At 47.8% G+C, this 27,957-nt stretch overlaps 1 protein-coding gene across 1 annotated transcript in view; it reads right to left on the bottom strand.

The window, feature by feature from the left end:
* Positions 1–1,207: 1,207 nt before the first annotated feature.
* XRCC6 (X-ray repair cross complementing 6) overlaps positions 1,208–27,957 on the bottom strand; it is a 29,648-nt gene continuing 2,898 nt past the window's right edge. Inside the window, exons 3-13 of the mRNA XM_062202772.1 lie at positions 27,514–27,626; positions 20,308–20,446; positions 19,807–20,061; positions 19,088–19,271; positions 17,384–17,570; positions 14,279–14,447; positions 13,095–13,256; positions 11,647–11,776; positions 5,478–5,578; positions 3,805–3,918; positions 1,208–1,608 (exon numbers count right to left, since the gene is read on the bottom strand). Coding sequence (XP_062058756.1) covers positions 1,415–1,608; positions 3,805–3,918; positions 5,478–5,578; positions 11,647–11,776; positions 13,095–13,256; positions 14,279–14,447; positions 17,384–17,570; positions 19,088–19,271; positions 19,807–20,061; positions 20,308–20,446; positions 27,514–27,626 — 1,748 coding nt within the window. The 3' untranslated portion in view covers positions 1,208–1,414. The remainder of the gene's footprint in view (positions 1,609–3,804; positions 3,919–5,477; positions 5,579–11,646; positions 11,777–13,094; positions 13,257–14,278; positions 14,448–17,383; positions 17,571–19,087; positions 19,272–19,806; positions 20,062–20,307; positions 20,447–27,513; positions 27,627–27,957) is intronic.

Below are 27,957 nucleotides of genomic sequence, written 5' to 3' on the forward strand. Positions count from 1 at the left end.
GGCCCCTCTCTGAGAGCCCCTCTCCTTAGGAGCTGCTGCTCATTTGAGTCCTGAAAGACAGCCTAGGAACCCTGAACCCCAAGTCCTCAGTGGGTACAAACCCTTCCAGATGTGCATTCTTTGGAAGCAGAAACTGCAGAATGACAGGATAAAAGAGGGATGGGAAGACCCCGAAACAAAACGCTGTCCTCTTCCCCTAATACTGGGGACCTCTCCACACCTAACTTCCTACAGCCCCCCTGAAGAGTAAGATGAGTAACTCCATTCACTTGTCCTGGACCCACAGCCACAGGGCAGAACAACGTACCTGTCTCCACATACGCGGACATCACACGAAGGGGAACGTGAGAGCCAGCTGTTTGTTCACGAACTAAAGGGTACCAGAGTTAAAGAAGTTAGTCTTCAGGCCGGTGCCGCGGCTCACTTGGCTAATCCTCGGCCTGCAGCACTAGCATCCCAGGTTCTAGTCCCGGTTGCTCCTCTTCCAGGCCAGCTCTCTGCTGTGGCCCGGGAAGGCAGTGGAGGATGGCCCAAGTGCTTGGGCCCTGCATCCGCATGGAAGACCAGGAGGAAGCGCCTGGCTCCTGGCTTCGGATCGGTGCAGCGCCGTGGTGGCCATTTGTGGGGTGAACCAACGGAGGAGGGAAGGCCTTTCTCTTTCTCTCACACTAACTCTGCCTATCAAAAAAAAAAAAAAGAGAAGTTTTCAGATATCAGATTTTTAGGTTTCAGCGTGACACTTTTCTTTTTTTTTTTTTTTTTTTGACAGGCAGAGTAGACAGTGAGAGAGACAGAGAGAAAGGTCTTCCTTTGCCGTTGGTTCACCCTCCAATGGCCGCCGCGGCCCACGCGCTGCAGCCGGCGCACCGCACTGAACCCAAGGCAGGAGCCAGGTGCTTCTCCTGGTCTCCCATGGGGTGCAGGGCCCAAACACTTGGGCCATCCTCCACTGCACTCCTGGGCCATAGCAGAGAGCTGGCCTGGAGAGGGGCAACCGGGACAGAATCCGGCGCCCCGAACCGTGACACTTTTCAAGGTAAACGGATGAGAGGACAGAGAATATACTCCTGCCAAGGCTGGTCATTCCTGAGGTGCCCATATGTCACACTCTCACCCTCTCCCGCGGGCGTCTGATTTGTTTCCATTGTGGTGTGTTTCTGGTGGGGCCAGTGACCTCTGGATGCAAGGCGGACACAGCTTTCTCCTTCACACCAGAGAACAGTAAACCACAAAGTCCGCGCTCTTTATTCAGGCAGCATAGTAAGGCACGGCAAAGCAAGGCTACACAGCCTCCACGGCAGCCCGGGCTCCGAGTGTCAAGTCCCTCAGCTGCTCAGGCGGACTCGTGGTAGCTCAGGAAGAACACTGCTGACCTTGACGAGGGCAGAGCCAGCGGCAGGACCAGGGGCCCCGGTCAGTCCTGGAAGTGCCTGGTGAGTGAGTCCAGCAGCTCCTGCTTCTTCAGCCCTCCCTTCAGCCCGCGTGCCCTGCAGGCCTCCTTCAGCACAGGCACAGTCAGCTTGCCCAGCGTGCCCTTGCTGACGTGGGCCCTCAGTTCCTCATCAGATAATTCCACCCTGGGCCTTTTGCTTCTAGAACCTTCATCATCTGGAGGAAGAGATCGGAAATATACCAGTGACATCCCAGCAACACGACACTGGGCCCCTTATATGATCTGCGCTGAGACATCTACCTAGAATAGCATGGTGTTAGGTGGGTGTCTTGATAAAGTGGCTTCATTCAGTATAAAATTAAAAAGGTGGGGATGGCACTGTGGCACAGCGGGTAAAGCCACTGCCTGCGGTGATGCCATCCCATATGGGCGCTGGTTGGAGACCCAGCTGCTCCACTCCTGATCCAACTGTCTGCTGTGGCCTAGGAAGGCAGTGGAGGATGGCCCAAGTCCTTGGGCCCTGCACCTGCATGGGAGACCCAAAGGAAGCTCCTGGCTCCTGGCTTTGGATCAGCACAGCTCTGGCAGTTGCGGCCAATTGGGGAATGTGCCAGCAGATAGAAGACCTCTCTCTCTGCCTCTCCTTCTCCCTCTGTGTACCTCTTTCAAATAAATAAATAAATCTTTTAAAAAGAAAAAAAAGTTGGCCGGCGCCGTGGCTCACTAGGCTAATCCTTCGCCTTGCGGCGCCGGCACACCGGGTTCTAGTCCCGGTCGGGGCACCGATCCTGTCCCGGTTGCCCCTCTTCCAGGCCAGCTCTCTGCTATGGCCCGGGAAGGCAGTGGAGGATGGCCTAAGTGCTTGGGCCCTGCACCCCATGGGAGACCAGGAGAAGCACCTGGCTCCTGCCATTGGATCAGCGCGGTGCGGCGGCCTTTGGAGGGTGAACCAACGGCAAAGGAAGACCTTTCTCTCTGTCTCTCTCTCTCACTGTCCACTCTGCCTGTCAAAAAATAAAAAAAATAAAAATAAAAAAAGAAAAAAAAAAAGAAAAAAGTATCATACCCAGTCCTGTTAGAGATAGGCTGCAAGTACCAGACACCATGCTACGTGGTGAGAATGTGGAGTCTAAGTGAGCTATAGCAGTCTCACTTGCATGTGTAGTGTGTACAGCGTGTCCAGGGCTATGAGCGGTTTTCCAGGGAACCACAGGAGCCACAGAAGACAGAAAGCACCATGGCTGCCAACTTGACGTCTCACAGCTCCACTTCCCCACAGGTCTTTTAATCAGCAAGGAAGGCCCACGCTGAGCTTTATTTAACCACAGATAGCCAAAAGGATTAAACTCTAAGCCAAAACTATTGCAGTGACAGTACACAAGCTGCTGTCCTGAAACCTGAGGGTCACAGTGAGAACTGTGGGTCCAGTGGTTAAGAGGAAGGAAAACCTAGAGAAAAAGTGTTCAAGGCTGCTAACAGGTAGCACACAAGGAAAGAGCGGTCCCATAAAATTACATCTCGTTCAAAACTAGAGACTTAGAAATCAAAAGGACATACTTTTCCTTGTTAATCTTTTGTGGAAATGTTTACAAGCAGTATATAAGGTCCACAAACGGAGAGAATATTGGAAAACATGCTGAACCCATCTTTTTAGGATACAAATATTTCACTTTTTAGAGATAATTCTTAGCAGAATTTTAAACATCTGCACCTGACCCAGCAACGTCTCTGCTAAGAATTTATCCTGCCGGCGCTGCAGCTCACTAGGCTAATCCTCCACCTTGCGGTGCCGGCACACTGGGTTCTAGTCCCGGTTGGGGCGCCGGATTCTGTCCTGGTTGCCCCTCTTCCAGGCCAGCTCTCTGCTGTGGCCAGGGAGTGCAGTGGAGGATGGCCCAAGTCCTTGGGCCCTGCACCCGCATGGGAGACCAGGAGAAGCACCTGGCTCCAAGCTTCGGATCAGCGCGGTGCGCCGGCCGCGGCGGCCATTGGAGGGTGAACCAACGGCAAAAAGGAAGACCTTTCTCTCTGTCTCTCTCTCTCTCTCACTGTCCACTCTGCCTGTCCAAAAAAAAAAAAAAAAAGAATTTATCCTGCGATCTACTCATGCAGCTACGTTTGCAGCAGTGTATCCATCGACAGAGGTCCAGTTAGATGACAGGGGCACGTCTGTCCAGTGGAGGACTCTGGGGCCTTGTGGTTTAAGATGAGGTGGATTTCTAAGTTTGGATACAAACAGGGTCCAGCCCTTGCTGCTGAGTAACAGAAGAGCAAACCAGGAAACATGGTGAACGCTCTTCAGTTTGTGCTCGAGTCCGTACTTTTGTGGAAGCGTCGCCGGAAGGACACCGCCCTCTGCGACAAGACCAGGCAGCTTTTAAAGGGAACCCATTTTCATCCCAGCCACTCACCTTGTTTTCTCCCGGTAGCTCTTCCTTCAGGATTGTAATCCGGTGGGTAGACAAGTTCCTTAAACTCATCTACCAGGGATCCCAGTCTTTTACTCATTGCTTCAACCTTGGGCACTAGAAGATCAAACACAGAAGAGTGGCCCGGTGAGCCACAAGCCCAGTGTCCTAACCCTACAAGGACCAGAGAGAGGCTGTTGCAGCCAAGTGAGCAATGAACCAGCAGATCTCTGTCTCTCAAACAAACTTTAACAAAAGAAATACAACTAAAGAATAAAAAGAGACACCTGACTCCCTTTTCAGGCGAAGGGTCTGCTAAGAGGCCGCTGACCTGGCCAGGAGAACACCCAATAAAGTCCATCATTTACCTCGTGCTTTTACCATCACACTGACTGAATATTTACAGCCTCAACTTACTATCTCTGTTCAGTCTAAGAACCAACAGAGTAGGTAAATTTGTCACCTTGTTTCACAGAGGAGGAAATCAGAGGTGGTAAATGATTTGCCCACGGCCAAGCAGCTGGAAGTGCTGGAGCTGAGCTTCGGGGGATCTAAACAAGAGTGTGCATCCTGAGGAGGGGCAGTGCGATAAAAGACAATGCAATAGAGTTGGACAGTGCCATGAAAGGAGGGACTGTCCAGAGACACGAAGAAGCTCCTCCTGGCTTTGGATCGGCGCAGCTCTGGCTGTTGTAGCCATCTGAGGAGTGAACCAGCGGATGGAAGACCTCTCACCTCTCTCTCTCTCTCTGTAACTCTGACTTTCAAGCAAATAAATAAATCTTTAAAAAAAAATACATCAGTCATCTTTACAGCCTGTATCCTTCACACCTTGCTGGTGCACTGCCTCATTTGCCTCAAGGGCTGCTTCTGCTGGAGCCTGCTCTGTCAGTCACCACAACCACACTGGTCCAGTGACCCCTGTGTTTTCACTGCTGGGCCTATTCTGTTCTGTCTTGTATAAGAGATTTATTAATAACTCGGAGCTAAGCAGGCCAAACTCACTATTCCGGTCTTTTCACCCTCTGTGAGAATCTTCATTAAACCCAATCTATTTCCCAGTCAGTATTTACTTCCGTCACCAAACCTGCTGTGTCCTCCTAGGAACATGCAGCAGTCACGGCTGGGAAGGGACCAGCGGCAAGGTCAGAGAACTCAGCCTTGCTTCTCAGAGAGAGCAGACGGGCTGATGGAGAAGTGCACAGCGGTAGGAGCAAGGGCCCTGGGGATCCACTGGACTCCAAACCTGACCTACCACTTACTACGGACGTAGTTCCCTAAGCAAATCACTCCCCCCTCTGTAAAACAAGGACACTCACAGCCCCTACCACAGGTAGGATGATTCAGTGAATCAACACACAGGATGACACTGCCTGGCATACAGTAAGCACTCAATAAATGTTATATATTCTATTCAGCTTTCACCAACACATAGGGACGGAGTGACCTAATTCAGAAACAGGTCTCCAGAGCCTGGCACTTGCTCGTCCTCTCACTGCAGAATCAGCCAAATTTGTTCCCATGCAGCCTAAGCTGCTCTAGAAAATCTGTCACACAGAGACTGTGGCAATGAGGTTAAGTCTTCAGAGAGTGCTAGGCAATGCATCCACGTGACTGGGTCAGCATGAAATCAGTACGAAAGCCTCATGCAAAGAACTCAGGTCCAGGCTTCTTACATGTCAGATCTGGGGCTTGCTCAGGCTCCATCAAGTCCAAAGCCAAGGCCTCCAGGTTTCTGAAGTGCTGCTGCAACACTGGGTTCTCAAAGCTGTCACTTCTGTTAAAACAGTGATAACAGCACAACTAAATCAAAACATAAAAAAGTTAAACATTTAAGAAATAAATAATAAAATTAACTGGGGCCAGCACTGTGGCATAGTAAGTTAAGCCTCTGCCTACGGTGCCAGCATCCCATATGGGTGCTGGTTCGAGTATTGGCTGCTCCACTTCCAGTCCAGCTCCCTGCTAATGACCTGAGAAAGCAGTGGAGGATGGTCCAAGTGCTTGGGCCCCTGCACCCACGTAGGAGACCCAGAGGAAGCTCCTGGCTCCTAGCTTCAACTGGCCCAGCTCCAGCCACTGCAGACATCTGCAAAGTGACCCAACAGATGGAAGACCTCTCTGTCTCTCCCTCTCTCTGTCTTTAACACTGCATCTCAAATAAATAATCTTTAAAAAAAAAAAAAAATTTAAATAAGCCCAGCTAAGGCAGCTCAGATTCAAAGTCTTGGAGAAAAATACCCCAAGTAAAACAGCTGGAAATCTGGTATCTGGTCTCATATCAACTTTTCTGTCTCTAATTTCCTCTCTCTCTCTTTTTTTAAAGCTTTATGTATTTATTTGAAAGTCAGAGTTCCAGAGAGAGAGGTCTTCCATCTGCTGCTTCAGTCCCCAAGTGGCTGTGATGGCCAGGGCTGAGACAGGCCAAAATCCAGGAGCTTCATCCAGGTCTCTCATGTGGCAGGCGGGGGTCCAAGCACGTGGGCCACCTTCTACTGCTTTTTCCAGGCCATGAGCAGGGAGCTGGAATGGAAGTGGAGCAGCTGGGACATGAATCAGTGCTTATATGGGACGGCAGTGTTGCAAGCAGCAGCTTTATCCACTACGCCACAATGCCAGCCCTTCTAACTTTCAATGTATTGTCTGATGCTTAAGATTTAAACTTGCCCACCTGCCTATTGCTAGAAGCAGTGTGTCCAGAAAAAGTAGAAGAGGTGGGGTATTGTAAGTTCAGAGAACCAGACAGGTGAAATGGGCAGAGGCAGGAAGACACTGAACCCTGAGTAAGCTTTCTTCCCATACACTGCAGGAACAGCATGCAAGTAAAAAGTATGAATGTAAGGCCAGACAGTTGTGCATTTAAATCCTGATTCCAGCCCTTCTAGCCAAGTCTGAACAAGCTGCCTCACTCCTTTAAGCCTCAGTTTCTTCATCTGTAAAATGGCACAAAATCTAGGGTGCTTAGGAAGAATAAATGAGATAATATTGCCACTGCTTCTAGAACAGCGTCTGGTGCTTGGTAGAATCTTAATGCTCCCACCTGCTGGCAAAGGACTATAGCTGGAGGTTACATTTCGGGGAGAATGCTACCATTTTGCCCAGAGACAGGGAAGTTGCCTACAGACAAAAGATGGAGTGTGAAAAACTCCAACACCTCAATAACAAAAACACTAATAAGGCCAGCACCGCAGCTCACTTGGCTAATCCTCCACCTGCAGCACCGGCACACCGGGTTCTAGTCCCGGTTGGGGCGCCGGTTCTGTCCCGGTTGCTCCTCTTCCAGGCCAGCTCTTGCTGTGGCCCGGGAGGGCAGTGGAAGATGGCCCAAGTGCTTGGGCCCTGCACCCGCATGGGAGACCAGGAGGAAGCACCTGGCTCCTGGCTTCGGATCAGCGCAGCGCCAGCCATAGCAGCCATTTAGGGGGTGAACCAACGGAGGAAGGAAGACCTTTCTCTCTGTCTCTCTCAGTCTAACTCTGCCTGTCAAAAAAATTTTTTTAATTTAATTTAAAAAAAAAAGAACACTAACAACCCAATTTAAAAAATGGTGAAGGACTTGAATAGACATATCTGCACAGACATACAGATGGCCAACAAGCATATAAAGAGATGTCCAATATCACTCTTCATTGGGGAAATGTAAATCAAAACCACAATGAGGTCGCATCTCACACTCGCCAGGATGGCTATTAGCAAAACACAAAAGACAACACATGTTGGGGAGGAACTGGAGCTCCTTTTTTAAGATTTATTTATTTGAAAGAGTTATAGAGAGAGAAGGAGGGACAGAGGTAGGTCTTCCATCTGCTCATTCACTCCTCAGATGGCTGCAATGGCCAGGGCTGGGCCAGGCCAAAGCCAGGAGCCAGGAGCTTCATCCAGGTCTCCCACAATGATACAGGGGCCCAGGCATTTGAGTCATCCTCCACTGCTTTACCCAGGCCATCAGCAGAGAGCTGGATCAGAAGTGGAACAGCCAGGACTTGAACCAGCATCAATATGGGATGCTGGCATCACAGGTGGCAGATTTACCTGCTACACCACAATGCCAGCCCTGAAACTGAACTCTTGTACACTGCTGGTGGGAATGCAAAATGGAGCAGACCAGGGCAGGAATTTCACCTAGCAGTCAGGGTGCCTGTTAAGATGCCTGGAGTCCATACCTGCCTCTGGCTCCCAACTCCAGCCTCCTACAAATGCAGACTCTAGGAGATGATGGTGATGGCTCAAGTAACTGGGTTCCTAACAGCCATATGGGAGAAATGGACTGAGATCCTAGTTCTCAGCTTAGGTCCAGCTGTTGAAGGCATTTTGGGAAATACACCAGCAGGTGGAGCTCTTTGTCTCACAAATAATTTTGTTGTTAATGGTGCCGGAGCAGACATTTGGTCTAGTGGTAAGGATATCTCTTGGGACATAGGTATCCCAAATCAGAGTGCCTGGCTCCAAGTCCCAGCTCCACTCTCATTTCCAGCTTCCCACCAATGTGTATCCTGGGAGGCAGGATGATGGCTCAAGTAGTTGGGTCCCTGCCACCCAACCGGGAGACCTGGATTACATTCCCAGCTCCAGCCACAGCCCTGCTCCAGCCCCAGCCAGCCCCGGCAGCTGCTGACATTTGAAGAGCAAACCGGCAGGATGGGAGTGTGCTTGCTCACTCTCCATCTACCTCTCTCTCTCCCTTTCAAATAACAACAAAAATAGTTTTAAAAATGTCTGCCAGGGCTGGCACTATGGCGCAGAGGATTAAAGTCCCAGTCCTGCAGCACCAGCATCCCATATGGGCGCTGGTTTGAGTCCCAGCTGCTCTACTTCCCGTCCAGCTCCCTGCTATGGCCTGGGAAAACAGCAAAAGATGCCCCAAGTCCTTGGGCTCCTGCACCCGCGTGGGAGATCCAAATGGAGCTCCTGGTTCCGAATTGGCTCAGTTCTAGCCACTGAGGCCATTTGGGGAGTGAACCAGCAGATGGAAAACATCTCTGTCTATTCCTCTCTAACTGCCTTTTAAATAAATATTAAAAAAGAGAGAGAAGAAGAGAAAGAAATCCGGCTGGCGCCATAGCTTAACAGGCTAATCCTCTGCCTTGCAGCGCTGGCACACCGGGTTCTAGTCCCGGTTGGGGCGCCGGACTCTATCCCGGCTGCCCCTCTTCCAGGCCAGCTCTCTGCTATGGCCCAGGAGTGCAGTGGAGGATGGCCCAAGTCCTTGGGCCCTGCACGCGCAATGCGCCGGCCGCAGCGGCCATTGGAGGGTGAACCAATGGCAAAGGAAGACCTTTCTCTCTGTCTCTCTCACTATCCATTCTGCCTGTCAAAAAAAAAAAAAAAAAAAAAAAAAAAAAAAAAGAAAAGAAAAGAAAGAAATCCGGATAGTAGGATTACCTGACTCTCTACCTCTTTGTTTCATGAAGTATTTAGCTATTCTAAGTGTTGGTTTTATATGCTAATATCTTATGCTAATCCTTTTTCTGTGCTGTTGTAACTAACCTAGGTAGCAATAAGAATTTTTATGTCTTAGGGAAGTTTTCTCATGCTTTCTGTTGTTATTGAGTCTTGAGTGTTTAGGAGAACTGAGCCTTAAAGGAGCTAATATTTTATCTGTGGGAGTGATCACCTTAACCCTGATCATACCTTTGGTTAGAGCACTCAGGTTGAATAGATTATTACGTGTATTTTGACTAAATGGTTTGAACCTCTGACACTTCTTTAAATATAAAGTTCTAAACTCAGTCTTCCTGACTTTGGGGCTTAAAGTTGGATCCCTGGAACTCTCAAAAGATGAGACTCTCAACTTGGACAGATTAACAATTATTTGAGTTAATTTAGATTGTGTAAAAAATATTGTTGGGTTATAAAATGATGCCAAACCTACATTGTGCTTTTACAAAGGTCTGAAGTTTTACACACTGTGGTCAATCTTTCTGATGAGCCATGGTTCCAGAGCGGACCCATCCCACTTAGCCTTATATCAGATAGCTTTTTGCATGTTACGTTGGCTGAGTGATGGTGAGGGCAACGGGCATTTATCCTCTCCCTCATCCCCAGCATCACACCAGGGCCCAGTTGACAGGGAGCTGGCTGCCCCTCCCCCCCCCCCAATCCTTATTAGAAATCCTTCTCCCATCACTTCTGGGTACCTAGCACATCCTGGTACTAAGGGTCAAAACCCCAAGGGAAGCAATGCACCCATGAGGAATCTCTATCCCAGGCAGAGAACCCACATCAGGGACAGAGGTGTCCAGCAGGCATAAAAAAGGCACATGCATGTTTTTCTGGCCAGCTAAAAAGAAAGGGGGAAAAAAAAGGAGGTCAATAGGTGCTTTTGCCCTGTGTAAACTGGCAGTCTTAGCAAACAAGCCAGATCTTCACAGGGGAACCGACAGGCTAAAGAGGCCTAAACATTAAATAGCCAGGCACTGCCAGGTCAAAATATGGATCAAAAAGGGAAGTCCAGCCAGAAGGGAAGATTCCAAGAGACTTAGCAACAGTTGGAGACAGCTATGAGGTAGATATGAATACTAGATAGATGGGTTATGTGGCAGATAAATTTATAGTTATAGGGCCAGTATTGTGGTGCAGTGGGTAAAGCCACTGCCCGAGACACCAGCATCCCACATGGGCTCTGGCTTATGTCCCAGCTGTTCCATTTCCAATCCAGCTCTCTGCTAATGGCCTGGGAAAAGCAGCAAAAGATGACCCAAGTGCTTGGGCCCCTGTACCCACATGGGAGATCCAGAAGAAGCCCCCGACTCCTAGCTTTGGCCTGGCCTATTTGGGAACTGAATCAGTAGATAGATCTCTCTCTCTCTCTCCCTTTCTGTAACTCTGCCTTTCAAATAAGTAAATATAAATCTTAAATCTTAAAAAAATATATTTTTAAAGGTAGAGTTACAGAGAGAGAGGGAGACAGAAAGAAATCCTCCAACTGCTGGTTCACCCCCCAAATGGCCACAATGGCCAAGGCTGGGCCAGGCTGAAGCCAGCAGCCAAGAGTTTCTTCCAGGTCTCCCCAATGGGTACAGGGGCCCAAGGACTTGGACCATCTTCCACTGCTGTCCCAGGCACATCAGCAGTGAGCTGGATCTGAAGTGGAGCTGCTGGATCTTAAACCAGCACCCACATGGGATGCTGGCGTCACAGGTGGTGGGTTAACTAACTACACCACAATGCCGGCTCCTACAACTGTTCTCTAACAGCCTCTAATGTGACAACAATCAATCAACAAGGCCAAATGAGAAGCTTCTCCTTGCTGAGACTTTTTCTGGGCTTGTTCAACTAATCTGGCTTTCTAAGTACAGCACAGTTCCAGAGCCTTCAATAAAGGAAGAGTTTCTGCTCTCTATAGCTTTTCAAAACTCTCAGTAATAAGAAATTATAATCTGGGGCCTGCGCTGTGGTGCAGCGGGTTAACGCCCTGGCCTGAAGCGCCAGCATCCCGTACGGGTCTGGTTTGAGACCTGGTTGCTCCACTCCCGATCCAGCTCTCTGCTATGGCCTGGGAAAGCAGTAGAAGATGGCCCAAGTCCTTGGGCCCCTGCACCCACATGGGAGACCCGGAAGAAGCTCCTGGCTCTTGGCTTTGCATAGGCACAGCTCCAGCTGTTGCGACCAACTGGGGAGTGAACCATCAGACGAAAGACCTCTCTCTCTCTCTCTCTGCGCCTCTCCTGTCTCTGTGTAACTCTTTCAAATAAATAAATAAATCTTTAAAAAAAAAAAAAGAAAAAATCTGTCAGTTAACTTAAAAACAGTAAAGCCACATTGTCTTGGTCTATGCTTAAATTTCTAATGACTTTCAACTCAGCAGCAGTTCCGAAGAAAGCCTGCAACCAATGCAGAGCTCACCGGTATCTGAAACGGAGCTTCTGAACAATCGCCTTCATCTTGTCCACCTGCTCCGGGTTGGCCAGGACTCTGTCGGTAAAGGGCACCTTCCGTTTGTCATCGGCATAGGGCAGGAAGACGAGCTGGAAGCCTGAAGAAAGCAGAGATGCGCTGAGCTCTCTTAGCGGTGCTGTCGTCGCTTGTCTCCCAGCTCCATATCCACCCCACGTCCTGTGCTGCGGGGGCTGGGCCCTAGGAGCACCACTTCTGTTAGCATCTGCCTGACGGACTCCCTCCGGAGCCTCTGGAGAGGACGGGATCACCCCTCCTGCCCACTCGCTGTTCTTGTCAGCGGTGCCCCAGCAAGGGTCTTCCGCCGGCGGCAGCTGGTTCCCATCTCCAGCTTTTTGGATCCTTCCAGTGCCAGGGCACAGGGTCTCCTCCCTGGAAAGCTAAGGCTCAGCTACGAGGCTCTCCGCTGTACCTCAGCCTTTCCCCCCTTTTCCTCTACCACATGCTAAAAAGAAAAAGATTAAGAGTTACCAGGCTGATCTGGGTCTGGTGACTGGCTAGTTCTAGAAGAACTGAAAAATGTAGATGCCATAACCAACTGCTGCTGCCAGGAGAAAGGCCCGTGCCGGCAGTGCTGACTGCACTGAGCAAAACAGCAGAGAGAAAGCCTCTCAGCTCTGCTCTGCCCTCTGTTCTCCGAGCCACCAGCTCTGGAAAAGCCCGGGAGCCAGCAGAGTTCGGACAGTCTCAGCTGGAGCAGCAGGGAACACGGAAGGGTGAATCTGGAGCCGAGAGACCTCAGCTTAATAACTGAGCACCGCAATAAGTGGATTAAAAATAGAATATGCCCAAAGAGTTACTTTAAAGTTAACTTTTATTAGCATGTCTAGAGAAGGAGGAATACTACCTACCACCTGCCAACTACTTTGTTCTAAGCACTTGTACATTTACTCACGTATCTCAAGTGTAGAACAACCTTGAGGGAAAGCTGTTCTAGAATTCCCATCTTTGTGGATAAGGAATATAAACAGAAAGGTTAAATTATTTGCCCAAGTTGACCAGCTAACAAAGGGCAAAGACAGGTATGAACCCAAAGGAAGCAAAAATCAAGTTTGCCTTCAAAATCCAGTCTGTGCACTATACCCCACTGCCTTGGCATAAACAAGTGGTAAACCAAACAGTGAACATTACAAGGGAGCCAAACAATGTTCTAGGAAGGAAAGGTACCAGCAGCAGAGGCCCCATTAACTTGCCACAGTATCCTGCAAACCCACCTTGTAGAGCTGAACAACCATGTGTGGTGGCCTTACCCAACTGTGCAACAAATTCACCTAAGAAACCTTAAAACCACACGTTTTCCAGGGCTCATTCCTGGAGACTACAGTTCAGTAGGTCAGAGCAAGGAACCCAAAGGATGGGCAAGGTTCAGAAACCCTAGAAATCTCTCCGCCACATACCTGGAGGAGTCAACTGGATCTTCTGGTCATCCACTTCCTCTTCTTGTGGCACCAGAGCCACAAAGTACGGGGGGACGTTCTTGCGAGGAGTGTATCTGCACACCGCTAGGACCTCCTTCTCCAGGCACTTGGTGAGCAGAGCGCTGAACAGCGTCGAGCTGCCTAGGAAACAAACGTCCTGTGGCCTACGAGCCACAGAGCTCTCCTCCCTGCCTCCCTTCTTAGCCCATGCTATAACCCTACAGTCTCTCCCACTTTCTTCTTTATGATACCTCAACAGATAAGGGACTCAGCACTGAGGGAAGTGGGGGCAACAGGCACAGACAGCAGGGAAAGAAGAGGAATGCAAGGTCTGGAAGCCTCAGCTACTCCTGCTTGAGGGGGGGGGAATTATTAATGTCAGTCACTCTTGCTGATCTCAGGCTAATGACGAGCGCAGACACCAATGAAAACAAATCAGACCTGGGGTTCAAAAGCTATAGTTTGGACAAAACAAATAAGCACAATGGCAGTGCACACATCATCTTTAACTGCCAACACTAGAGAAAAGCTGTGAGGTCTTTTGTTTGTTTTTTGCTATCTGATGCCTCAAAGACAGAATTCCCTAGGAAATACATTAAGAAATGCTAACTCCTGGCTGGCGCCGTGGCTCAACAGGCTAATCCTCCGCCTTGCGGCGCTGGCACACCGGGTTCTAGTCCCGGTTGGGGCGCTGGATTCTGTCCCAGTTGCCCCTCTTCCAGGCCAGCTCTCTGCTATGGCCCGGGAAGGCAGTGGAGGATGGCCCAAGTCCTTGGGCCCTGCACCCGCATGGGAGACCAGGAGAAGCACCTGGCTCCAAGCTTCGGATCAGCGCGATGCACCGGCCGCGGCGGCCATTGGAGGGTGAACCATCGGCAAAAAGGAAGACCTTTCTCTCTGTCTCTCTCTCTCTCACTATCCACTCTGCCTGTCAAAAAAAAAAAAAAAAAAAAAATGCCAACTCCAAATTCCCTCCTGGATACTTACAAAGTACCTCAGTATATCAAAGGGACTGAAGAAATCTCTTTTCTAGTCTCAAATTTCCAAAATTTGAACGTGAAATATTTTCAAAATGCTCCATTAAAACCCACACAGTGCCCAAGCAGCATACCTTGAGAAAACACTGCTCAATGAACTGCATCCTGTGTCAGTCACCCACTTACCATTTACCATGGACTCCTCAGGGTACACAAACAGGGAGGGCCTCAAGAAGTGGTGCTTCTTCAGCAGTGCCAAGGGCTTGAACCCAATGAGAATCAAACCTGGTTCATCAAACCGCTTCAGCTCTTCTGTTTCCTCTTTCTCCAGTACAATCTGACGACTCCCATAGATCTAAGGGAGGGGGACAGTGAGGGCTACATAGATGCCAAACAGTAACAAGTAAAATCAGAAGATGGCTCACCAGGGGCACCCTCCTCCTCCAACAGGGATAACATCCACTAAGTAACGGCCAGGTACTTTACACTTGTCACCTAACCTATCTTCTGGAACATTCTAGGAAGTAGACATTAAAATCTGTTGTATGTGTGGATGGTTTTTTGTTTTATGGTTTTTTTTTTTAATTAATTTATTTATTTGAAAGAATATCAGAGAGAGAGGAAGAGACAGAGGGAGAGAGATAGCCAGGACTGGGCCAGGAGCTTCTTCTGGGTCTCCCACGTTGGGCCATCTTTTACTGCCTTCCCAGATCATTAGCAGGGAGCTGGATCAGAAGTGGAGCAGCCGGAACTCTCATTGCAGACAGCAACTCTACCTGCTACATCACAACACCAGCCCCTAAAATCCATTTTTAACAACTGCTTACATGTGTTAAAATCTGTTTTTCCATTTTAACAGAGGAATGAACTGTGGCTCCATTCCTGGGCACCTTGCTCCTGACTGGGCTTTAAACCCATGCTTGTCTGGTGCCCGGGCTCATGCTCTTCAGGCACGTATTCCCTCCTTTCCCTGTTTACTACGTCCTGACTCCCAGAGTCAGCCCTGACACCCACAGGACACTCAAACCACATCCAGTGACTGAGTGCGAGGAACTCTTGCAAGTGCTGTGCTAGGTCTGTTAGTGTAGGGGCAGACACAAATACACAACTAAGTATCACTTCCAAACATCAATGTTTGCATTTTGATCCCACATATGTGACTAATGACAGAAGTTAGCTGGGGGGTATTTGGTACCGTCATTAAGATGCTACTTTGAGGCCGGCGCCGTGGCTTAACAGGCTAATCCTCTGCCTTGCAGCGCCGGCACACCGGGTTCTAGTCCCGGTCGGGGCACTGGATTCTATTCCGGTTGCCCCTCTTCCAGGCCAGCTCTCTGCTATGGCCCGGGAAGGCAGTGGAGGATGGCACCGACATGGGAGACCAGGAGAAACACCTGGCTCCTGGCTTCGGATCAGCGAGATGCACCGGCCACAGTGGCCATTGGAGGGTGAACCAACGGCAAAAGGAAGACCTTTCTGTCTGTCTCTCTCTCTCACTATCCACTCTGCCTGTCAAAAAAGAAAAAAAAAAAAAAAAAAAAAAAAAAGATGCTACTTTAGAAACTCACATCCCATACTGGAGTGCCTGGGTTCCAGTCCCAGCTCTGCTTCCAGTTCTAGCTTCTGATAATGCACACTCTGAGAGGCAGCAGATGATGGCTCAAGTACTTGAGTCCCTGCTACCCATGAAGACCTGGAAGTTCCTGGCTCCCGACTTCATCCTGGCCTAGTCCTGGATGTTGTAGACATTTGGGGAATGAACCGGCAAAGGGAAAATTTACTCTTTCTATCTGTCCAAATTAAAAATTTAAAAATAGTAACAATTTAATAGCAGAGTCAAACTGGATATATGAACTAGAAAAAAAGAAGCCCTCCAAATTTTTACAGGCACACTGAATCAAAAAACTCAGTGACCAGGAGAGCTACCGCCTGTGAACCAAACAATATGAAAAACCAGTTACTTCCAAAATGGAAGAGGAAATTTCATAATCATCTTCTCCTTCAAAAAGTAGGGTAAGGGGGGGCCTGCATTGTGGCGCAGCAGGTTAAGCCTCTGCCTGAGGCACTGCCATCCCATATGGGCACCGGTTCAAGTCCCAGTTGTCCCACTTCCAATCCAGCTTCCCTGCTAATGGCCTAGGAAAATAGCTGTAGGTGGCCCAAATGCTTGGGCCCCTGCACCCATGTGAGAGACCCAGAAGAAGCTCCTGGCTCTGGCTTCGGATTGGCCCAGCTCTGGCCATTGCGGCCATCTTGGTTTGAACCAGCCCATGGAAGACCTCTCTCTCTGTCTGTAACTCTTCCTCTCAAATAAATAAATAAATCTTTAAAAAAGAAAAAAAAAAAAAAAAAACAAATAGGATAAGGGTGGGCATTTGGCTCAGTGGTTAAGACTCTATTTGGGATGCCTGCATACTAGCTAGGATCAATGCCAGCTGTTTCCAATCCAGCTTCCTGCTAACAGGCACCCTGCAAGCAGCAGGTGACAGCTCAAGTACTTAAGGTCCTTGCCACTCATGTGGGAGCCTGGAAATGAGTTCCAGGCTCCTTGCTTTGGCCTGACTCAGCCCTGGCTGTTGAATGCACTTAGAGAATGAAACAACAAATGGAAGATCTCTCTGTGTTTCTGTTTCTCTGCCTTTCAAATAAAATAAAAATAAATAATTTTAAAAGTAGGGCAAGGGGCCATCGTTGTGGTTTAATGGGTAAAGCCGTCACCTGCGGTGCTGGCATTCCATATGGGTGGGGCTGGACCAGGCTGAAAGCAGGAGCCTGGAATGCCATCTGGGTCTCCTACATGGGTACAAGGGCCCAATAACTTGGGCCATATTCCTCTGCTTTCCCAAGAGCATTAGCAAGGAGCTGGATTGGAAGTGGAGCAGCCAGGACTTGAACCAGTGCCCACATGGGATGCTGGCATTGCAGGTGGCGGGCTTTACCCACTGCCCCACAATGCTGGCCCCTACACATAACTCTATAGCTCCTCATCTTCTTAGTTAATTATAAAGCATTTTCTGCCATTGAATCTGAGCAAGAAACTAGACTGCTAGACCAGGGCAGCGTGCGCTGAGGGATCACGGACTGAAGCTTCATCAATACCTCTTGCAAACACTAGCCCTGTTTAACCTGGCTCACAAGACAGCACTGATCCACATGCCATGGTTCCGAAGAGTAATGACTCTGTGATTTAACAGTGTGGCCAGAATCACAGAAGTTATTTAACTGATGAACTCATCAATGTCTCCTCACCCTGTTAACTCTTCAATTGACTAAGAGAGTCTAGTTACCTACCTGAGACCTCTTGGTGTCACTGGGCAGAAGCAAGCTGCCTGTGTTGACATTAAATGTCCGGGTCTTGGTTTTCACTGGTTCATTTGTCTCCCGATACAGCCTCACTGGCAGAGGCTTGGTAGCCTTCTGGACCATATTATAAATGCCCACAGAAAATGCTACATCTTTGTTGAGCTTAAACTTCAACCTGAGGGACAGAAAAACAAGCATGGACTAAAATACTGTACTTTAGTATCTAAAACTGATTTATCTTGTTTTATTCTCTCCAATAGTACTAAGCTCTTAGAAAATAAATAAATGATAATAACTAACATTTACTGTGTTTCTGCTGCATGGCAGGCTCTGATTTTTTGTTTGTTTACTTTTTGTGCTATTTTCTCTCCAAAATATCTCTTTACTTTTAAAAGCCACACACTTGGGTTTCTCCAGTGGAGGAAAAACATCTCTCCATGCCTTCAATCTAACTATGTGACTGCAATCAAGAGACTTGACACTGTATATTCCAATTCCTTTAATCAGTTCAAGGGCTCGCCACTCCTTGGGCTAGAATTCTGGTAACTGCACTTTAGACATTCTTCATGGCTACTTTATTTAAGTAAATATGCTTTTTTAAAAAGTGCTTATTGATTTTCCTTTTATTTGAAAGTCAGAGAGACAGAGAAAGGTCTATCATCTGCTAGTTCAACTCCCCAAATGCCTACAATGTGAAGCCAGGAGCCCAGAACTCAATCCAGGTCTCCCACATTCGAGGCAGACACCCAAGTACTTAAATCACCCTCTGCCGCTTCCCAGACTGCTTTAACAAGACCTGGAATCAGAAGTGGAGCTGAGACTCCGACCAGGCATTCAATATGGGATGCAAGCGTCCCACATGGTGAGTTAATTGCTTTATTAAACACCCACCCCTTCAGGACTACTTCAAATCTATTACCAACTACTTTGATCTAAATTTCCATTATTGGTTTCATTAGCAGATCAATTAAACATTCTTGAAGGAGCAAGCATGGGGGCACAGGGATTAAGCTGCCACTTGGGATGCCCATATCTCATACTGGAGTGCCTGGCTCACAAGTCATAGCTACTCTGCTCTTCCCATCCAGCTCCCTAAATACAACCAGAAGGCAGCAGATGATGGCCCAAGTACCTGGGCCCCCGCCACCCATGTGGGAAACCCAGATGGAGTTCCTGGATCGTGACCTCAGCCTGGCCCAGCTCCAGCTGTTGTGCACATTTGGGGAGCAAACCAGAGGATGGAAGATCTTTCTCCATCTCTCCCTCTGTGTCACTGTGCCTTTCAAATAAATAAACTTTAATAATAAATATCCCTGACAATGAACATGAAGAAGTTGTTGCCCCTTCATTAATGACCTGCCAGGCTCCATTTGATGGGTGCTTTTTATTTACTCCTCACAATAACTGACAGATACTGTCACCCCAATTCACAGAGGAGAAAGCAAACACTGCACTAGAGAGCACAGCTAAGGCTATTCTTAGACCACAAGGAAATGGAGGGCTGTATAATTTTAGAGAAATACTATGTTAGCTCCTACCAAAGAAAAACAAACACCGTAAGCTATCCTTAAACAAACCAAGTGTTTTGGAGGAACACAGTAAGGCAGGAGCATAGTTCCAAGTTCAGTAGCCAAGGAGGTCACAGGACTGCTCTGCTTCTGATTTGTTAGCCGGCTCAGGCTCGGTGCGCACCTGCTGAGCACTCGCTTTCTCGTCTCCTTGGCACGGACCTTCCTCAGCAAGTCTTCTAGCTTGCTGGATTCCTCAAAGTAAACCCCGAGCTCCTCATCCTCTGCAACGCTGATGATATCTCTGTAGAATAAAGATATGTCAAAGCCCCCTCGTTTCTTCAGGTGCATCAAGTCGAGGTAGATACCTGGTGCAAGGAGAGACGAAAGTGAGAGAGAGGGTAACTTTAGCAAGTGACAATTTTTTTCAGTTAAACTCAACTATGCTTTTAAGAGCTCCTCCCAAAACTATATTGATTACTAATATTTTCAGAGCTTAGAGAAAATGCATCAGGAAACCAAGAAGACAACTTGATGGAAACAACTGCCACTCATGGTCGCGTGAAGGGGGAGATAAGCTTGCTTGGTAGTCCCGTAGATGGCTGGTGACACGGCCATTTTCAGTGTTACTGTTACACCCGTTTCTCCCCCTGACTTCACTTTATTCTTTCCTCTTACTCTGGGTAGTAAAAAGCAAATGCTTGATACCAACTAAAAAGAAAGCAAAGAAAAGCTAAATGCCAATTTAAAAGAACAGGGAAATGGCCCAGCCCTGGCTATTACAGGCATTTGGGGAGTGAACCAGTGAAGGAAATATTGATCTCTCTCTCTCTGCCTTTCAAATAAATCCAAATAAACAAATGAACTTCCAACAAGTGACAGAAGGCCAGGGAAAATGTCTACCTGTGTCCCGGAGATCACTGGCTTTGGTCCTGGCCCGGCTGGCTTTGGCACTGTCATCGCCGTGAGGGTCGTCTTCATTGGTGAACAGCATGATCCTCTTGTGGCTCATCTTGACCTGCACATCGCTGAAGAGGTTGGCACAGACCCACAGTACTTCACTTAATGAGTATTCAGATCCATGGCCAATGAGGTCTTGAAAATGTTCTTTTCCCTCCTGCCCCTTAAACCGGTCAAGCTCCAGCATGCGCTTAGCACCTGGTCAGAGGCAGGGAGTCAATGGGCAGAAAAACCAGAAAACTGCGGTGGTTACCCTCTCCACAGGCTAGAGGGTCAGGGTCCCCTTCTCCCCCCAGAGCTGTTTAACCCTTGAAGTGGAGCTCTGCATCCAGCAGGACCCCCATGCATGAAAGCCTGTTCCCAGACAAGAGGGAACCTTCACAGCCCACCCACGGCAGTGACATTCCTAGGCAATGGAAAAGATGATCTCAGAATATCACTGACCTGGGTTATCCAAGTCTTGTAAGACATAAATATTCTTGAAATTCACTGAATTTTTATCTTTCTTGGTACCGTAGAACACCACTGCCAAGAGGTCACGATCACTGCTTATAATCTTACTGGTGTAAACACTCTGGATACACTGAAAAACAAGAACTCAATATCACTTACACCTAGCTTAAACCCCACAAGTGCCTGGCACAGAGCAGGTACTCGATACACATCTGCTGAATTTATACATTGTACTAGGATAACACATGATCCTACACTCAGGAAACTCTTAAGTAGTGAGAATTAGGACATGTAGGTCAAGTCAGAAGAAAAAGCAGACTGAAGTATATTTATTTATTTTTTTAAAAATTTTTTTATTTTTTTTAATGTTTTATTTTTATTTATCTATTTATTTTTTTATTTTTGACAGGCAGAGTGGACAGTGAGAGAGAGAGAGAGACAGAGAGAAAGGTCACCCTTTTGCCGTTGGTTCACCCTCCAATGGCCGCCACGGCTGGCATGCTGCGCTGATCCGAAGGCAGGAGCCAGGTGCTTCTCCTGGTCTCCCATGGGGTGCAGGGCCCAAGGACTTGGGCCATCCTCCACTGCCTTCCTGGGCCACAGCAGAGAGCTGGCCTGGAAGAGGGGCAACCGGGACAGAATCTGGCGCCCCAAGCGGGACTAGAACCTGGTGTGCCGGTGCCGCTAGGCGGAGGATTAGCCTGTTGAGCTATGGCGCCAGCCTATTTATTTATTTTTAAAGATTTATTTATTTATTTGAAAGTCAGAGTTACAGAGAGAGAAGGAGAGGCAGAGAGAGAGGTCTTCCACCCGCTAGTTCATTCCCCAACTGGCCGCAATGGCCGGAGCTGCGCCTATCTGAAGTCAGGAGCCAGGAGCTTCTTCCAGGTCTCCCATGCAGGTACAGGGGCCCAAGGACTTGGGCCATCTTCCACTGCTTTTCCAGGCCTCAGCAGAGAGCTGGATCAGAAGTGGAACAGCTGGAACTCAAACCGGTGCCCATATGGAAGCTGGCACTGCAGGCAGCAGTTTTACCAGCTATGCCACAGTGCTGGCCCCTGAAGTATATTTATATAATAGAAATATAAGCAGCCCCTACCATAAGAAATCAGAGAATTGGAGCAGGCATTGTGGCTTAGCAGGTTACACCACCACCTGAGATGCCAGCATCCCTTAAAAACTGGCTGCTCCACTTCCAAATCAGCTCCCTGCTAATGTGCCTATGAAAGCAGTGGAAGATGGCCCAAGTGCTTGGGCCTCTGCACCCATATGGGAGACCCGGAAGAAGCTCTGGGCTCCTGGCTTCTGCCTAGCACAGCTCTGGCCAATAGTAATTTGGGGGAGTGAACCAGCAGATGGAAGATCTTTCTCCATGTCTCTCCCTCTGACTCTGCCTTTCAAAAAAATAAACAATAAATCCAAAAAAAGAGAAAAGAAATTAGAGAATTAAAAACATAATATATTCTCATGAAGAAGGCAGTGCTATGTTGGGGGAAACCCACCACCGCAATATGAAAATCTGCAGTTGAGTTCCTCTGATTTCCCTTACTTAACTGGCCGAGTTAGGACAGGTCACTTGATCTTTCCTCAAGTATACTAATATACCAAGAAACAGAATTTACATCCATAAAACAGTTACAAGATTGCACAGTAAGTGCATGTGGTCCAAAAATAAGCCAATAACTTCTAACAGTAGCCTTTGAAATAAAATCAGTTACTTACATATAAGAAAAGCTATCAGTATTTCAGTCACAAGATAGGCATTTAAATGGATCTCAGCATCTGGTAAATCAGTTATCTGGGGACCTGACAAAATTAAATGTCTGAAGGCCAGCGCTGTGGCTCAATAGGCTAATCCTCCGCCTAGCAGCGCCGGCACACCGGGTTCTAGTCCCGGTCTGGGCGCCAGATTCTGTCCCAGTTGCCCCTCTTCCAGGCCAGCTCTCTGCTATGGCCCAGGAGTGCAGTGGAGGATGGCCCAAGTCCTTGGGCCCTGCACCCCATGGGAAATGAGGATAAGCACCTGGCTCCTGGCTTCGGATCAGCGCGGTGCGCCGGCCGCGGCAGCCATTGGAGGGTGAACCAATGGTAAAAGGAAGACCTTTCTGTCTCTCTCTCTCTCACTGTCCACTCTGCCTGTCAAAAAAAAAAAAAATATATATATATATATATATATATATATATATGTACACACATATATAGTAAATGTCTGAATCTTCAAAGCTGAGGGATAAACTGCCCATTGTGACCCTCCGTGTCCTGCCTGAGCCTGCCCTTCCTCTACAGCAAGTTTCTCCCTAAATTCAGAACTTACATTAGGGCTAGCCACTGATAATCATTCACAGGGCAAGTAGTCATTTCTTTTTCTTTTTTAAAGGATTTTATTTATTTATTTTTTTTTTATTTCATAAATGTGAATTTACAAAGTGCAACTTTTGTATTGTTGTGGCTCCCCCCCAACCTCCCTCCCTCCCGTGGCCCTCCCCAGTCATTTCTATACATACTTTAATCTCCCTTTAAGCAGTGTACAAACTTATACAAGAATTTGGTGAGTAGTCCTTTTAGATTCCCAGAACTAAAAACATAAAAACAGGGGCTGGCATTGTGGTGTAGCAGTTAAGCTGCCGTCCTGTGACACCAGCATTTACATGGGCGCTAGGTGAGACCTGCTGCTCTACTTCTGGTCTAACTCCCTGCTAATGCTCCTGGGAAAGCAGAAGATGGCCCAAGTGCTTGGGCTCCTGCACCCATGGGGGAGACCCAGAAGTAGCACTAGGCTCCTTGGCTTCGGCCTGGCACAGCCCTGACTGCTGTGTCCATTTGGAGAGTGAACCAGCAGATAGAAGATTTTCTCTCTCTCTTTGACTTTCAAAATAAATAAATAAATCTCAAAAAATTAACACAAGAGCAAAGTAAAATAAAATTTTAAAAAATTTTTATTTTATTATTTTATCAATTCTACCTCACCTGTGAATGTCTCCTTTATTTGCTATGTAATACTACATTTTCTTCTAGGATCTTCAGGCTTCCAGAGTTCCATGAACTCTTTGAAATCACATGCAGAACTGCAGTGCTATCTTTCTGTGGGCAGAGGGTATGTAGCTGCATCACATCCTCACAGATGTCTATGATCAAAATGGGTTAAAGCAGCACCCTTCATATAGTAGTCTATAAATAAGTACATCAGCACCACCTAGGGACTTAACTGAAATCCAAATTCCTGATCCTGTTCCAAACCAAAAGAACCAGAAAGGGGCCAGCACTGTGGCATAGTAGGCTAAGCCTCTGCCTGCAGCGCCGGTATCCCATATGGGCACCAGTTCATATCCCGGCTGTTATTCGTCTTCTTTTTTTAAAAAAACGATTTACTTATTTTATTTTAAAGGCAGAGTTACAGATAGTGAGAGAGAGAGGTCTTCCATCTGCTGGTTCACTCCCCAAATGGCCGCAATGGCAGGAGCCAGGCCATTGAGTCCCAGCGGCTCCACTTCCAATCCAGTTCCCTCCTAATGCACCTGCGGAGACAGAAGATGGCCTGAGTACTTGGCCCCCTGTCACCCATATGGGAGACCAGAATGGAGTTCCAGGCTCCTGGCTTTGACCTGGGTCTGCCCTGACCATTGCAGCCATTTGGGAAGTAAACCAGCAGAGGGAGGATGTCTCTCTCTCTCATTTCTTTCAGTTCAAGTACCGGCTGCTCCACTTCCCACCCAGTTCCCTGCTAATGCACCTGGGATAGTAGCAGAGGATGGCCCAAGTGCTTAGGCTCCTGCACCCACATGGGAGATCTGGATGCCTGGCTTTGGCCTGGCCCCACCCTGGGAGTTGCAGTCATCTAAGGAATGAACCAATGGATGGGAGATCTCACTCCCTCTCTCTCTGTAACTGACTTTTTTTTTTAATTGATTTATTTGAAAGTCAGAGTTACACAGAGACAGGAGAGGCACAGAGAGATCAAGGTCTTCCATCCATTGGTACACTCCCCAATTGGCCACAATGGCCAGAGCTGTGCCGATCTGAAGCCAGGAGCCAGGAGCCAGGATCTTCTTCTGGGTCTCCCATGCAGGTGCAGGGGCTCAAGGACTTGGGCCATTTTGTGCTGCTTTCCCAGAACATAACAGACAGCTGGATCGGAAGTAGAGCAGGCAGGTCTCAAACCAGCGCCTAGATGGGATGCTGGTGCTTCAGGCCAGAGTGTTAACCCACTGCGTCACAGCACCGGCTTCTTTGTAACTTTCAAATGAATAAATCTTTTTTTTTTTTTTTTTTTTTGACAGGCAGAGTGGACAGTGAGAGAGAGAGACAGAGAGAAAGGTCTTCCTTTGCCGTTGGTTCACCCTCCAATGGCCGGCGCACCGTGCTGATCCAAAGGCAGGAGCCAGGTGCTTCTCCAGGTCTCCCATGGGGTGCAGGGCCCAAGCACTTGGGCCATCCTCCACTGCACTCCTGGGCCACAGCAGAGAGCTGGCCTGGAAGAGGGACAACCAGGATAGAATCCGGTGCCCTGACCAGGACTAGAACCCGGTGTGCCAGCGCCACTAGGCGGAGGATTAGCCTATTGAGCCACGGCGCCGGCCCTGAATAAATAAATCTTTAAAAAAAGAACAGGAAGTATGGGGGCCGGCACTGAGGCACAGTGGGTTAATGCCCTGGTGTGAAGCGCCGGCATCCCATATGGGCACCGGTTCGAGACCTGGCTGCTCTACTTCTAATCCAGCTCTCTGCTATGGCCTGGGAAAGCAGTAGAAGATGGCCCAAGTCCTCGGGGCCCCTGCACCTGCATGGGAGACCCAGAAGAAGCTCCTGGCTTCAGATCAGCCCAGCTCCGGCTGTTGCGGCCATCTGGGGAGTGAACCATTGGATGGAAGACACCTCTCTCTCTCTCTGCCTCTCCTCTCTCTGTGTAACTCTTTCAAATAAATAAATAAATCTTAAAAAAAAAAAAAAAAAAAAAGAACAGGAAGTACTCAAACCAGCATTGTGATAAAGGATACCTAGTATTGCGAGCAACAGCTTAACCCACTATGCCACAATGCCAGCTCCTATATCTCATTTTTTTCCAAATATTTATTGATTGATTTATTTATTGATTTATTATTTGAAAGGCAGAGTTACAGAGAGGGAGAGGCAGAGAGAGATAGTGAGCGAGCGAGCACTAGGCCAATCCAAAGCAAGGAGCCAGGCACTTCTTCCAGGTCTCCCATGCACGTGCAGGGCCCCAAGCACTTGGGCCTTCTTCTACTGCTTTCTCAGGCCATAGAAGAGAGCTGGATCAGAAGAGGAGCAGCTGGGGGGGGCTGGCGCTGTGGCGCAGTAGGTTAATCCCCTGCCTGTGGCGCCGGCATCCCATATGAGCGCCGGTTCTTGTCCCGGCTGCTCCACTTCTGCTCCAGCTCTCTGCTATGGCCTGGGAAAACAGTAGAACATGGCCCAGGTCCTTGGGCCCCTGCACCCATTTGGGAGACCCAGAAGATGCTCCTGATCAGCACAGCTCCTGCCATTGCAGCCAATTGGGGAGTCAACCAGCGAATGGAAGACCTTTCTCTCTGTTTCTCCCTCTCACTGTCTGTAACTCTACCTCTCAAATAAATAAATTTTAAAAAGCTTTAAAAAAAAAAAAAAAAAGAAGTGGAGTAGCTGGGACTTGAACGGGTACCCATATGGGATGCTGGCACTGCAGGCAGCAGCTTTACCCACTATGCCATAGCGCCAGCCCCTCTACACCTCATTTTAAGGAACAAAAATATTTAATCCTCACAACAATCTGATGAGGTAGTAGTAGTATCCTCCCCATTTTACAGATGTGGAAACAGCCACCAAGACTTTCAACAACTAGTCCAGCATCTGCAGTTTGTATTGGGCAGAATCAGGATTGGAGCACCTATTTTTATTCTCCTGCTTATATATGTCGGGGTGGGATCTGAGTCACATGGTAATTCTGTGTTTTTAACTGTCAGACTGTTTTCCACACAACAGCTGTAGTATTTACATTCCCACCAGCAATGTGTAAGGGTTCCAGCTTCTCCACAGCTAACATTTATGCTTTGCTTTTTTTTATATATTATAGTTAGCTTAGTGGGTGTGAAGTGGTATCTCATTGTGCCTTGGATTTGCACTTTCCTAATGACTGAAGCTGTTAAGCCTTTTTCATGTGCTTGTTGGTCATGTGGATATCTTTGGTGAAATATCTATTCAAGTCCTTTGCCCATTTTAAAATTGGAGTAGTTTGTCTTTTTGTTGTAGTTATCTTTTTACAGTCACACATTCAACTCCCACAGATCATGTACATAAGGAGTCTTCACACCGTAACTGCCAGAAATTCCCTGTCTTTATACTCCCATTTCTATAGAAGGAGGAGCCCACCTCTACCACCAGTGCTAACACAAAAGGTGGAGGCCGTGGATTCCTACAGTCTTAAGTCCAAGCCAAGAATAAAGTGAGTGTTCTTCAACACTCTTACGTTTTTTGTTACAAGTATAGATAGCCATCCTGGAAGGCTAACAACCAATTATCACTTAGAAAGCAACTTTTTTTTTTAAGATTTTTTTTTTTTATTTGAAAGTTAGAGAGAGAGAAGCAGAAACTGAAATAGATCGTCCATCTGCTAGTTCACTCCCCAAATGGCCACAATGGCCAGGGCTGGGTCAGGCCAAAGCCAGGAGCCAGGTGCTTCACCCAGGCTTTCCAAATGAGTGGCAGGGCCCCAAACACTTGGGCCATTTTCTGTTGCTTTTCCCAGGCCATTAGCAGGGAGAAGGATTGGAAGTGGAGCAGCCAGAGATGAACCAGAACCCATATGGAATACCAGCATCCCAGCTTTATCCCCTGTACCACAATATGCCAGCCCTACAAACCAACTTTTCAGAGTTGGTGTTTTATTTATCTTTTTTTTTTTTTTTTTTTTTTTTTGAGCAAGCAAGCATTCTCACTTGCTGGTTCATTCCCCAAGTGCAATGGCCAGGACTGAACCAGGTCAAAGCCAGAAGCAGGAACTCAATCCAGGTCTCATACATGGGTGGTAGGAACTTAGATTTGAGACATCATTATTGCCTCCAGGGTCCACATTAGTAGGAACTCAAGTGCTCTGATACGAGATGTCAGCGTCTTAACTGCCAGCCAAACACCTACCCCAGGGTCCATACATTTTTAAGCGGTGCTTAATACTTTATAAAAAAAAAAAAAAAAAGGTAGTCTTACCTGAATGCTCATATCAAAAGGAGTCAGTTCATCTTCACTCTGAGATTCAAACATAGCCCTAGAAGCATCAACCAAAAAAATCAAACTGTCTCTTCCTGAGTATTTGTATTCTCCTATGGGGGAAAAAACAGAAAGAAACGTTTGCCCTTGTATTCGTATTTATCATGTTTACCATGCATACAAAACATATAGAAAATCCCATAAAGCGGAAGTATAACGTAATGAATTACTATAAGGTAAACAACGGTTTTAAAACCACCACCCACGTCCAGAAACAGAGCCTCGTCAGCCACCCTGGAAGTGCTTTCTATACTCTCCCAATCACAATACCCACCTCCACCCAAAAGCAACTTCTATCCCTGACTCTGAGTCACTACCTTACTTCTTTTGTAACAGTTTTATCACCCAACTGTACATCCTAAACATTAGCTGACTTTAAAAAAA

Source organism: Lepus europaeus, chromosome 10 (genome assembly GCF_033115175.1).
Source record: "Lepus europaeus isolate LE1 chromosome 10, mLepTim1.pri, whole genome shotgun sequence".
In the NCBI taxonomy this organism is placed as follows: Eukaryota; Metazoa; Chordata; class Mammalia; order Lagomorpha; family Leporidae; genus Lepus; species Lepus europaeus.